Below are 14,760 nucleotides of genomic sequence, written 5' to 3'. Positions count from 1 at the left end.
TTATTGTCATAAAGATGTTCGTTCCTCTCTTTTTTGATAGTTTGGGTCACCTCTAGTCGGAAATATCTGCATCATATGATAATTCTACTCGTTTATTTATATTTTGCAATGTTAAACTATATTGAATAAAATATTCATGGAAAAATACATTTTTATAGGGTTTAGATAGGGGCGTTACTTTGTAACGGAAGGTTTTCAAGAGAAAATGACAATTTTTCATAACTCAATTGTTCCTCAAATGAATAGATAAGTAGTTAATAAAAATAGAAATTAAGCATAAATATGCAATATATACCATGAAAATAGAAAAAAGTAGAATTATTGAGGACAGACTACTGTGGAATCATTTAATTTCGTGGGGGCCATTTTTCGTGGATTGTTGGTTTTTTGCTTGTTCGTGGGGATCTAATTTCGTGGATGAGTCAGTTTTCAGTTGTTTCAGTAGTAAACCAAATCTTTAATAATTAGTTTTCGTTGAGGATGTAAATTCGTTGGCGAGGGCTACCCACGAAAACCACGAAAATTGAGCCACCACGAATTCTATTTATTCCACAGTATTATATCAGACTGTATATTTTGTTATAAAATAATATAATTTTTCAGATTTGTTTCATTAGTAAAAGACATTAGCTCACAGAATTTAATAGTATTTGGCGCTGAACAGTATTTATTCTCAAGATATTTATGTCTAAACGTCGATAACTTTTTACATTCAAGAATATAATGAAATTCGTCTGTAGTTTAACTTTGACTGAAATATTACTTGTATATTAACCACACACACACACACACACACACACACACACACACACACACACACACACAAATATATATATATATTTATATGTTTAACTACATGTTATATTTATATTTTGATTAAATTACAGCCAAAACTATAAATTTTTGTTGATTTCTTTAAATAATCAATTTCCATGCCAAATTTTTGCGATTATATCAGAAAAAATATTATTTCTGTTTTGTGCTCCATGTTTAAATAAAATGGGATGTTAAATGGTTTACAAATAAAATAAATGAACATTTTAAGTACCCATCTTTATAATTAAGTGGTTTCCAGATGACTGACATTACTTGTATTTCAGGTGCCAACCTCCTTAAAATGGGTTTTATGTGATCCGAAATAGAGTTGACACAGGGTCACTGCATACTTTTTGAAAACAAGCACTTTGTGGGTGAGGTTTGATCCAGATTGGACCATATAGAGAGCAGATATGCTTTGGACAATGATTTTTCCAATATTTCTACTACGACCTCCACATCTGATGTTGACGGTTCAAGGTCACTGCACACTTTAATCAAAAGCTCTGTTTTTATCAAATATGAACAAAAAAGGGTAAGTTGAGAGTATAAATGCTCTAAAAAATGGTGTTTTGATATGCCATTGACGTACAAACTTTATTTAAGATCACTGCACATTTTTGGCCAATAGGTATTCTGTGAGTAAAGTATGAGCCATACTGGATCAAGGGTACAGGAGATATATTTCGGACAAATATTTTTATATAATTCTGCTATGACCTTAACCATAGACCTAGAAACGTGGTTCAAGGTCACTTCATATGTTTTACTCAAAGGCACTGTGATGGTAAAGTATGAGCCATATTGGGCTAGGGGAGAGAAAATATGCTCCGGACAAGAGATCTCGAACGGACAGGCGGACGGACGGACAGATTGATCACTTGAGGGTGCCTTCAGAGCGGGGCCATAACACTTTTTTAATAAGACTTTTATGATATTTGTCTGAAATATTTTTATGCCTAATGAGAACATAATGTAATACCCACAATTTGATTGAAAATGTCATTATTATATAACTAAAATAGTTTTCCTCTAAATGATTTGTTTTATTTAAGGTAGACAAATATTCCAAACAAACAATACTTTTATTTTGGTGTTCTTTTGACGACTCCGGTTTATAGATACATGGTAATCTAGGCTAACAAAGATAAGGGACGGTGAAACTTAAACAGCCCCTTCCTCCATTTCTCCACGATTCAGTAATAAAACCTGTTCATTGCTCGTTGTTAAATTTACAAACACATTCTAAATGCACGCCCTTTCGTCGTTATTCGATTTCAAAATAAATGCCGGAAGACATTTTTTTTATCTTCAAAAAGATGTATTGGACATGTGACCAGCCGTCATTTATCTCATGAAAGTCATTGTTGTTTAGTGAGGTTGGAAATGAGGTCATTTCTATAGAAGCTCTTAAATAGCGGTAAGTAGTGTTTTTTTTCCAGATAATTCCCTAATAAACGTCTTAGTATATTGTTTAAAAACTTACATGGTATTTTAAGATATTAATAGACTTAGCACAATTTATTTGATGTTATAAGAGAAAAGTAATTGCTTTATGTAATCAAATAAAAGAGGATATTAATTGTACATACATGAGTTGTATCACATGTTCACATAACTTTGTACGCTTACAAGTTCAGTGAAATTATAGGACAAATTGGCGCATATATAACATGCATGCACCGGAATGATCACACGACATGAACTACAGACCGAGACGAAAGGACCATTTAAAATACCACGAGGAGACACTTTCATTCCTGTGTTGTTTCGTTAGCACTATCAGTTTTATTTTCTTTTTACTCGGGGCACTTGAACAAAGTGGATCAGTTGTTTTAGGTTATAGTTATAAGATTAAAGTGTATTTTATATGCTTTGGGGTGATTTGGAAAACCCAAAAGATATAGAAAATATTCTACAAACTTAAAAAACGCATAGGTAAGAAAATAAACCCAGGGGCTGTAATATAGTCAAACGTCTAACAGAATCGACGGTATCATGTCTCCCGTGTCGATCTTGCATAAGTGTTTTGTTATACATGCAATTTGCTAATCTTTGTAGATAACCATGTTAAACTTCAGGAAAAGTTCATCATCATCCGTTGAAAGAGGCTGGGCCTGGATAGTACTTCTGGGTGCGTAGTATGTAGACATATCTTGATAGTACATATCAAGACATCTAGAAATAAAATCCTGAAATTAAAGGTCAATTTGAGCACTATAATATTTAAAGTTGAATTTATTAATTAGTTACTTAAAACTTAATTTTGCATATTTTTTGTTGGTTTTATTTTACCTGTTCATTTAGATAATCGTATGGCACACATTACAAAAATATTTAAAAATACGTAAAAACGATAAGATCATTGACCTCATATAAATTCTATGCCAGCAGAGTAAGATCAATATAATTAGTATAATACTATAAATGTTGTAGCATTATCATCATTCAGATCTTCGTTAAATTGAATAAAAAATGGATAGGATTTGAAAAGTGATAGAGGAAACTCGGACTGGAATGTTTAAAAAAAATTGTGAATGAAAACGTAATGCTCTGATCTTTTTAATGTATCTGCCATCATAAATATTATTTCATTTTCAAAAGTTTTTAACAATTTGTATTATTTTTACAATTAAGAAAATCTCAATCAATCTCAATCTTTAGGGATTTTTCTAAATTTTTCAAAAAAAATTCAATGACCATTAACTTAAAAAGTAGGTCATTGACCTAATTTCTTGAAAATTAAAAAACACTACCACGATAGGTCTATAACACACAATAGATAGTTTTCATTATCATCAGTGGAATTTGTTTCATTCTGAGCAAACTTTATCCTTAAGATATTTCCTTACATTCATTTTACAAGCAATATAAACCCACAAGGTTTTTCATGTTTTGTAGGATGCTCTGTGGAATACTTTGTCATTCTTGGAATGTTTAAATCTTTCGGATTATTTTTCGTGCAATTTCAAAGGAAGTACAACACAAGCGCCTCTGTCCTCTCCCTAATTTTATCGATTCAGAACATCATAGCAAGTTTCAGTTGTAAGTACTTATTCAGTGGTCTTTATTATTACGTTAAACATGTATAAGATAATGTTATGAAATTATATCGAAGGGATTATTGCTTCATTAATACTATATTTTGACCTTTGGACTTTCAGCCTTTATAATCATGGGAGTAGGAACTCGTTATTTCACAGAAAGAACAATGGTAATGTTTGCAGGACTTATAGGACTAGGGTGCTGTATAGGAAACGCCTTTGCTCCGTCAGCAGAAGTTTTGTTTTTTACACAGAGTTTTTTGTTTGGTATGATAAATGTATATCCCTTTACCTAAGAATACTAAAGTAATCTTTATAATAAAGTCATTCCTTTAAAGAAGAACGTATCTTTCTGGGTTTTTTTTTCAAATTTGTTGTTAAACTCTACATCGTAAATCTTGTTTAAAAACTAAAGTCTATCACAGGTTATTGCTATTTGCCAGTGAAGAAGAATAAACTTAATATATGGCGAAAATTCTTAGATTTCCTCTTTTATATGCCTTTTACTAATTACTAACTGTCAGTACTCATTTACAATTAAAATATTCTTTTTCAATTCTTTTTAGCGGTTTCAGCAATGACTGCACATCTACCGTCTATGCTGATGATCAGCAAATACTTCGAAAGAAGACGAGGAATGGCGAATAGTATTGCCAATGTTGGAGGAAGTCTGGGGGGCTTCGTCTTGCCCTTTTTCTTGACTTTTCTATTCAGCGAATACGGCTTAGAAGGCACGCTTATAATTGCTGGAGGGTTATACCTTCAGTTTTTGCCTGCAGGACTAATAATGCGTCCAATTGAAAGAGATATTCATATAAATGAAGAAAAAGACAGGAACGGCATCGTATTACATAAAGAAGACAAAGAATGTACAAACAATCTTTTGTCAAACCAAACAGACAAGAAGAATGTTATTGAGTATGAAATCCAAGATACTTACAATGGATCATGCACGTCGCTTCATAAAACAATGAACACAGAGAGGAAATCGAATTCATTGGTAAATATAAACTCAAACCACATGAACTGCTCAGTACGATCAGCAGAACTATTTGGAAGTTCATTAGATATCGGAAGCACCGTATCTATAGAAAACATTAATGCAGGCAGGTCACAACATCATTCATTGTCCACGTCGGCGGATTCTAACAGAAATTGTTGTCTAAAAGTTTTATTCACATTATTCGACTTTGCTTTATTCAAGAACCCAACGTTTATCCTTCTTATGTTAATGGCGTTCTTAGTAGCGCCTGGAAGTACCATAGTTGTGACCTTTATCGCACCTTTTGCTAAAGACAATGATCAGTCCACTAATATGATCGGGTACCTCCTTACACTCTGTTCAGCAGGTGACTTAACAGGAAGGCTCCTTTTTGTATTCATCTCAGACAACAAAGTTATCCAAAGGTCTCATATGCTAACTATTGCGTTGTTATCCAACGGTTTGACATGTCTTCTGGCTTCATTTTATGATACCTTTGCAAAGCTCGCAGTCTTTGGATTCTTGCAGTCCTCTTTCGCCGGTACATACTATTCATTGATAAATGTACTTATTGTGGATTTCATTGGCTTGGAGAATTTACGTCACGGATTGTCAATGACTACGGTTGTACGAGGGATTTCCGTGGCAATTTCGTCATCTGTTGTTGGTAACTATCTTGCTTATTCTTCTATCAAAATCAATATTTGAGAGAAAACATCTAAAGCAAGACTTAAAAGTCGATACAAGTACCTATATAGATATAGATATAGATAACTCCCTAAGACGGAAAAAATGTCTAGCCTATACACACCTCACAGCCTTATGAGCACAATCGGAACCTTTCTGATTTCTATATAAATGATAAAATGCAAAAAAGGAGAACGTCTAAACTACGTCATTCACGGGATTTTAACGAGACCAGTTCGAGAAAACGTGCACATCGAGAGAGAAGTTTAGATCCAAAAAGTAAGTAAAAGTCTTTTTTAAGTATTTACAGTTGCATAATTGTTTTTAATGTGAATTAGACGTTTGGGGTGATAAGCCTTATCTCGTTTAACATTGTTCAGCATGAAACTGTCTGAATTGCAGTTCTCAATTTTGTCAACAATCTAAAACGTGCTAGGGGGTAGTCATGTAAGAACATACCTACTTACATTGTTAAACTAGAATAATACTTTTAAAAGCCTACAATGCATTGACTTTACTATACATGTTATGAAAATGTTCATAATTAATGGTCTTTGTGAAATGTGACTTGAAAGACATATTTTGGTAAAAAAAAAAACAACCTGCATGCATGTGTATTATAGTCAGCTTCTACACACAGTGAGTATTGGTAACTAACTGACATATTTTTATTATTTTTCCAGGTTGTTTGTGATATTTTCAATCACGCCTTTCGCTTTACAGATTTAACTAGACACGTTCATGTAGTTTTGATACATGCATATCTCTTTTAAATATCTGGCTTAATTATCTGATAACGAAGACAGTGTTAATGATTGTTTATGAAAATGATTTTTTATTCAAAAGCGCCACAGTACATTAGCAAAATTGCTGGAAAAGAGAGAGAGAGAGAGAGAGAGAGAGAGAGAGAGAGAGAGAGAGAGAGAGAGAGAGAGAAATCATTAAAAGCCTTAACAATTTTTTTAGTTATATGTCATATCCCACTCAATGAGTTGTAATAGCTATAATCATGGAAATGTTTTGACCCATGTTTCAGATATTGTATGAGCAGATAAAAAGTGTATTTCGAGACACACCCTCTTGATTTGATGTGATGACAGCGTTTAACTTTGAGATTAAAGCGTATCTTTTTTTCTTCCAATCTACAGATTTGCTGCCTTCAGATAATTTGAAATCAGGAGAATATTTTCAAGTTGATTTTGATAAGTACCCAGTCAAATTCGCTAAAGGTACCTCTTTGTCATGTGATAATCTTACAGCTGTATCTCTATATGTAGATACTAATATTTGGCTTTAGCTGATTGATTATAAATCAATACTAAAAGCAGTGTATAATAAATGTATAGGTCTTGTTCTCAAGGTTTTTTTTTAATATTAATAATTAAAATAAGTTGAAAAAGGACTTAAAATTATAAAAGATTTTCCCTTTATTTAAATGTTTGTTTAAATGATTTTTTTCTTACCTTTTTCATCTTTATTTGCTGCACAGTATATCTTATCCCTGTATCTCATTTAGGGTTTGTTGAACAGCATGTCTTTTATTTTTTATTTCCCAGAATGATATATGCAGGGTCATTTATTTATTTCCATATTATGATACTTGATACAAATAGGCCTTCTGCAACTTTTTCCTTGTTTAAATGGAATCGACTAAGTGAAACGAGTCTAGTGATTTTTTTTATATTACCTTTGATATGAAAATGACATTTATATCTTCAAAATATCACCTTATATATGTTGAAATATATGTCTATTAGTTTTATGATTCTTTTTTTTTAATCAGAATGATAAATGCAAGGTCATTTAATTTTTTTCCATCATAAGAAAATCGATTTTGAAAAAAAGAGATCTCATACAACCTGTGTATGTTTTTAAATTTACATTAATTGGATATTGTTGTGTAGAATTATACCTACAAGCAACATACTTTTAATATTCACCACCTGGTACATGTACAAGCTTACTTTATTTGATTATGTACTTATTTATATTAATTTTTAAACATTTTCTCTTAATGGTCATAAAAATGCTATGTTGGCAACAATACCATTTACATGTTATTGTGTTTTGTTTTGATATAATTTTACAATTGAATTTTATATGTATTTTTCATCCCTTATACTCATTGTTATATGTATTAGGAATAATTAAAATATTTGCAAAACTTTTCTCTGTTTATTTATTTATTTATATTAATAAGATTAAGAGACGGACTATAGTCAATGCACGTTTTCATGAGTTGTCTCTCTTGCGGATAATAACAAATGCTCCCCTGTGTTAATGGCCCTGAATATTTAGTAGGCTGTGAGGTGTGCTATATCACATATATAACTTGATAATATTATGAAATTTATGATCGTTCTCCTAAATCTGCGAAAACTTTGATGTCGATGACAAAGTCCAACAATGGACGTTATTTTGAGGGACTAACTTTAATTTTAATTCACAGGTCTTCTGCGGGACCGGACAGGATCATACGTCGGTGGATTCTACCTGATGGGAACCTGTTTGGTGTTAGGTGGCGTTCTTTTATTGTTAAAACCCTTAATAGATAAATAAAATTACTTTAATGTACTTAAAAGTTGAAAGCGTTTTCAATACAGTTAGTTTTGTAATGTCACTAAGATTTAAATTGTTCTACATTGTTGAAACTCTCATTGATCGATGTATTTAAATATCATCGATAATTGTATTTTCCCGCGTTTCGGTAGTAATAGCGGGAAAATGTTGTATTTACGGAACGGTGCATTATTATGGAAGGGTCCATTAGTAGACAAGAGAGTTAGAGAGTAGAACAGGTTTTAGACAGGTGTTATTCAGGTATTCACTTCTAGCCGCCGCGCGTCAGCAGTTAGACAAAATTTAATAAAAATTTTATTACTAAGTATTTTTATGTAAAATATATACCATACATGTTGTGAGGTCTGTTCACAGCCTCCCTGCATCCAGCGGCACCTGGCAACAGACACAGGTTTTCTAGAGTTTTTATATTGCGATTTTCATCGTTTTATCTCTTCATTGAACAATTATCCTTTTTCATTCACTCATAAAATTTCACAGGAGCGAAACGATTTTCTTACGGAGATTTATAATGGGAAATGTTTACATCTTTTCTCTATTCGGAAATACTCGGGATACCTCGCGCAATTTTTTAACGTTATCATCCGGGCTTATTAATGGCTGATGCAATGCAAAATCTCCGAAGACTTTCAATTTTTCGATGTGTATTGAAACCTGAAGCGGTAGAAGGGGCGTTTCAAAACAGATAATATGGACATTTTTCATATTAGTGGATGAACGTAGTTTGAGCCCAAAGGTATTTACTATTATTGAAATATCAAGCAAAAAGTGGTGGAAGCAAAAACTCGGGACAGAGTATAGTTTTCGCTGATGAAGTGAAAGGCACAGTTTCGAGAAAAAACTCATTGGCATTGGCCTTTTAAATAAACCTTGATTATGATTTTGTTTACTTCGATCATTCATTTCAATAATTGCTTTAAGAACAATTACATACAAAAGATTTTCAATGAATTTTCATTAATGAAACTAGAATAAGAGATTTAAATATATTGAATAATATCAGCGATAGTATCTCCTTAATGCATGCATTTTATTCAAACAATAGACAAAATCACGTTATCGTTACCTTAAGGTTTATTTTTACACGAATTTAATTTTACAATAATAACAACAACACTGTATTTGGAAACAAATCCAATGTTATAAACCACGACTCTCTCATGCAAGCACCTGACAAATGTTGATCTATAATTCTTTGACTATTTTCATGACTTTGCATTTAACTTTTTATTAAAAAAAATTGTTGCCAACAATCATCTCAACAATTCAAAATTTATATTGTTTGCATACTGGTTAAAATATGATAGCATAGCTAAAACGAATAAAATCCCGAAACGCATCAATCTTTGTAAAACAATTATAAGGTTAGAGAACTGCTTAAAATGAAATAATTGCACTGTTATTTTAATACTTAGTAGTTAACTAATACCGCATTAGAAAAAGATCCCAAACTGTAGTGCTTTGACAAGTTCATACATGTAATAAGTACACAATATAGTTCTAATCCAGCGGTATTGGCAAGCTCAAATGTGTTTGACAGAAGTTTTAGGAACAAAATGGAACACCAACTGTGGTTACACAGTCTTTCCACATTCCAGGTTAAAGATATCTTGATTTTTCAGGGTTTAATTTGGGGGGGGTTTTTTTTGGGGGGGGGGTATTTTTTAGTTTTTACTATTTTTCCTCGTGGTGATTTTTTCGTCATAAGACTTATTTTAAAAAATTAAAACTTTCTGAATTGATCATTAAAAGTGTTGATACCAAAAAACTTTTTGTCGGAAAAACTCCAAAAACTTGCAGAGTTATGGCTCTTTGAGAAGGAAATGCTTGTTATCGCTGCTCCTAAAAAAAACCAGAAGAGATAAAGACTTGGATTTTTCTGATAATGTCGTAAGTACACTAGAAAGATCTTCAATCTATTCATAACATAGCAAGAGGATCTGAGGCCTTCTATCAGTTATTGCCCATGAAAGTATTCACGTTTTTATACACAGATTTCGTACCACTTGCAATATGATTGAAAGAAAGCAGCTTAAAAAAGATTAAGTCGATTTCTTTACTAATGATTTGACAAAGCGTTATCGGTCTAAGAGATTTGATATGTTAAAATAAATGACAAAAAAAATATAAAATGCTTAATGATGAAACCCTTCTTATTTCAAGGTTATAGAGATCTTGTTATTTGCATGTATTTTGTACGACGGCAGATTCTTCTTGAAGGGCATCTGTTTGAATTTAGGTGGTTTGCTTTTTAGTGTTAAATCCCTTGATATCAAAATAAGGACCACATTAGTCGAGATACAAAATTTACACACATCTTTAAGCCCGTGAATACGCTATAGCTTTAGCTTGCAATACGTGTTAAGATATTTGTCAACAAAATCAGTAAACAAAAGCAATTATTCCCTTTCCAAGAAAAATAACACTAAAACCATTTTTAAAAACAACATCACTTATAGATTGTGGAAAATAATGAATTATTTATATATAATGCTCGAGGAAATTTCATAAACATAAGCTGTATAATATTTAGATATTGATATTCCAACGTCATATCAATATAAGTGGTTGTAACTCAAGGTAAGTTTGTATTTACTGAGAAGCAGTTCGCCTTATATCTATCCGTCTGTATAGTGGTTCCAGGAAAAGAATAGCACCGCTGATCATCAAAGTTGTCCCAACTAGGTAAAACGAAGCATGAAATGATCTCGAATCTCTCAAAAATCCTTAACTTTAGAAAAACAAGTATAAGTCCCTAAAACCATCCTTAATATTGATAAAACTCGTTTGAAATGATATCAATATATGTCTACCCAATATTGGATTTGATAAAGACAGACCTAAGCCATGCATTTAACAGGTTGATAGCCAACAAATTCCACAAGTATCGCCGGAAAGAGACCAAAGAGGAAATTTCCAAACAACCCATGACAGTATGGTCATTGTAACAAAATTCGTATAGAACGAGATAAACATACAAGATACACTGATAAGTAACAAAGCTATAGAAAGTATAGTGTGTTTTGATATGAAATTACAATAAACGAAGAATGCGAGCAAAATTTTTGAAATCAATTGTGAAGATCCGATAATAAAAAGGAAAAAGGTTGAGTCTTCATCTGAAATTTGAGGATATTTAGCATGTGGAGGTGTAAAAATAACGATTTGTACGCACCCTTTTATTCCTGGAAAACACACTGGAATCAACATTTTAAATAAAGTGTTACGAAGAACTTTTAAATTGATAATTTTGTTGCAAATCGATGATATTTTCTTTTTCATACAGTTATTCCATGGTTCAAATGGCATATATTGGTTTCCATTATCATCACGAGAACTCCTTTTTTATGAGTACCGCTATTTGTAGACCATATTTGATTGTTTTGCTCTTGTTTTGCAAATTTTTGTAGGTCTTCATAGAATGTTATCGGTCTCACTAAAGCTCCTGCAACACAGAGATTTAACAGAATTTTGCCAATAAAAGCTAGATCACATCTGACTCCATAAGTATCTACTAAAAGCCTGAGGATTGGAGGAAATATCACATATCAAAAGCTGCTACCCCAGTCTCCTAAACTTGTCGCGATGTCCCGTTATTCGACAAAATACATGCTACGGATCACAAGAGCTGGAGCGTTAGAAAATCTAATGGTGATACCTACAAATAGTTGGCTTTAGTGAAATATTATAATAGATAGATAAATGTCTGACTGAACACCTTGTTTTATTGTTGCTCTTTCACTATATGGTCCTTGACATACATTGAACTGAAGCATGTGAACATATTTCCTCCATATTATTTAAAATAAGAGTTCCGTTTAATCCAATAAAAGCAAAACAAACAAACATTCCAAAATTTCTCCCCAAACAATGTTTACCACCTCATATAATGATTTACATGTTTTTCTTGATCTCAAACCTTTTTACATGAGTGTATATGCATAGTTCATTATGCGCACATGTGAAATGAGGTAGATAATTATGAGAGAGAGAGTGAGAGAGACAGAGAGAGAGAAATAAAAAACCTCTTACCAAATAAAACACCGTGTGATAGTATTAAATATTATATGTCTGGCATAAAGGCACTCATTAAATAATGAGTACATCCCAAAAATCCACTAAGCACGATGTATGTCCTATTAGACACGAGAGTTGATCCGATACTCAACGCATATATATATATATATATATATATATATATATATATATATATATATATATATATATATATATATATATATTTATATGTATATATGTGTGTGTGTGTGTGTGTGTGTGTGTGTGTGTGTCACAGAAAATTCACCTTATTGTAGCTCAACCTCCGGCATTCTCCTAGCACTACACAGTACTTTGAGATACAGGTGAAATACAGTAAAACGACAATTTGAGAGGATCGGAACGATACACATTGCATAGATATATACATATACATGTAATAAGCACAAACGTTGCAATAACTCTGAAATTACCATATACCTGCCAATAGTGAATGATATAGATATACATAAAACACAGAAAAACACGTTACTGGAGCTCCACCTCCGCCACGTCTGGGCTAGAACTCACAATATATATATATATATATATATATATATATATATATATATATATATATATATATATAAAGCACAGAGATATTCACCTTTTTGGAGCTCCACCTCCGCCCCGACCGGGGCTTGAACTCACGACCTCTGGAACCCATTCTCCTAGCAATGAGCGGCCACCGCGCTAACCACTGGGCCATCTAGGCAAGACAAAAATCTTGCTTTCGATGACGAAGGGAAACTAGCGCGCTGGTCGCTCACTACACGGTCGTTTGAGATACAGGTGGAATGCAGTTAAACGACAATTTGAGAGGATCGGGACGATACACATTGCATAGATATATACAAATAATAGGCACAAACATTGCGATAACTCTCAAATTGACATATACCTGCCCATAGTGAATGATAAAGATATACATAAAGCACAGAGATATTCACCTTTTTGGAGCTCCACCTCCGCCCCGACCGGGGCTTGAACTCACGACCTCTGGAACCCATTCTCCTAGCAATGAGCGGCCACCGCGCTAACCACTGGGCCATCTAGGCAAGACAAAAATCTTGCTTTCGATGACGAAGGGAAACTAGCGCGCTGGTCGCTCACTACACGGTCGTTTGAGATACAGGTGGAATGCAGTTAAACGACAATTTGAGAGGATCGGGACGATACACATTGCATAGATATATACAAATAATAGGCACAAACATTGCAATAACTCTCAAATTGACATATACCTGCCCATAGTGAATGATAAAGATATACATAAAGCACAGAGATATTCACCTTTTTGGAGCTCCACCTCCGCCCCGACCGGGGCTTGAACTCACGACCTCTGGAACCCATTCTCCTAGCAATGAGCGGCCACCGCGCTAACCACTGGGCCATCTAGGCAAGACAAAAATCTTGCTTTCGATGACGAAGGGAAACTAGCGCGCTGGTCGCTCACTACACGGTCGTTTGAGATACAGGTGGAATGCAGTTAAACGACAATTTGAGAGGATCGGGACGATACACATTGCATAGATATATACAAATAATAGGCACAAACATTGCAATAACTCTCAAATTGACATATACCTGCCCATAGTGAATGATAAAGATATACATAAAGCACAGAGATATTCACCTTTTTGGAGCTCCACCTCCGCCCCGACCGGGGCTTGAACTCACGACCTCTGGAACCCATTCTCCTAGCAATGAGCGGCCACCGCGCTAACCACTGGGCCATCTAGGCAAGACAAAAATCTTGCTTTCGATGACGAAGGGAAACTAGCGCGCTGGTCGCTCACTACACGGTCGTTTGAGATAAGCAAAGATTTTTGTCTTGCCTAGATGGCCCAGTGGTTAGCGCGGTGGCCGCTCATTGCTAGGAGAATGGGTTCCAGAGGTCGTGAGTTCAAGCCCCGGTCGGGGCGGAGGTGGAGCTCCAAAAAGGTGAATATCTCTGTGCTTTATGTATATCTTTATCATTCACTATGGGCAGGTATATGTCAATTTGAGAGTTATTGCAATGTTTGTGCCTATTATTTGTATATATCTATGCAATGTGTATCGTCCCGATCCTCTCAAATTGTCGTTTAACTGCATTCCACCTGTATCTCAAACGACCGTGTAGTGAGCGACCAGCGCGCTAGTTTCCCTTCGTCATCGAAAGCAAGATTTTTGTCTTGCCTAGATGGCCCAGTGGTTAGCGCGGTGGCCGCTCATTGCTAGGAGAATGGGTTCCAGAGGTCGTGAGTTCAAGCCCCGGTCGGGGCGGAGGTGGAGCTCCAAAAAGGTGAATATCTCTGTGCTTTATGTATATCTTTATCATTCACTATGGGCAGGTATATGTCAATTTGAGAGTTATTGCAATGTTTGTGCCTATTATTTGTATATATCTATGCAATGTGTATCGTCCCGATCCTCTCAAATTGTCGTTTAACTGCATTCCACCTGTATCTCAAACGACCGTGTAGTGAGCGACCAGCGCGCTAGTTTCCCTTCGTCATCGAAAGCAAGATTTTTGTCTTGCCTAGATGGCCCAGTGGTTAGCGCGGTGGCCGCTCATTGCTAGGAGAATGGGTTCCAGAGGTCGTGAGTTCAAGCCCCGGTCGGGGCGGAGGT

At 34.2% G+C, this 14,760-nt stretch overlaps 1 protein-coding gene across 3 annotated transcripts; it reads left to right on the top strand.

The window, feature by feature from the left end:
• The first annotated feature begins 1,213 nt into the window (after positions 1–1,213).
• Positions 1,214–8,384, top strand: LOC105344156 (monocarboxylate transporter 5). Of its 3 annotated transcripts, none has more exons than XM_066070416.1 (6): positions 1,214–1,351; positions 2,878–2,950; positions 3,718–3,861; positions 3,981–4,127; positions 4,427–5,509; positions 7,979–8,384. In XM_066070416.1, the coding sequence occupies exons 2-6, from the start codon at positions 2,884–2,886 to the stop codon at positions 8,086–8,088; spliced, it is 1,551 nt and encodes a 516-aa protein (XP_065926488.1). In that variant the 5' UTR covers positions 1,214–1,351; positions 2,878–2,883; the 3' UTR covers positions 8,089–8,384. The 3 variants fall into 3 exon arrangements, with proteins under 3 accessions (XP_065926488.1, XP_065926486.1, XP_065926487.1); XM_066070414.1 differs by lacking the exon at positions 1,214–1,351 and adding an exon at positions 1,364–2,236 and having other exon boundaries at positions 7,979–8,382; XM_066070415.1 differs by lacking the exon at positions 1,214–1,351 and adding an exon at positions 2,261–2,754 and having other exon boundaries at positions 7,979–8,382.
• Positions 8,385–14,760: the final 6,376 nt, after the last annotated feature.

Source organism: Magallana gigas, chromosome 8 (assembly GCF_963853765.1).
Source record: "Magallana gigas chromosome 8, xbMagGiga1.1, whole genome shotgun sequence".
In the NCBI taxonomy this organism is placed as follows: Eukaryota; Metazoa; Mollusca; class Bivalvia; order Ostreida; family Ostreidae; genus Magallana; species Magallana gigas.
The sequence above is the reverse complement of the archived record's forward strand: the minus strand, read 5'-3'. Positions and strand labels throughout refer to the sequence as shown.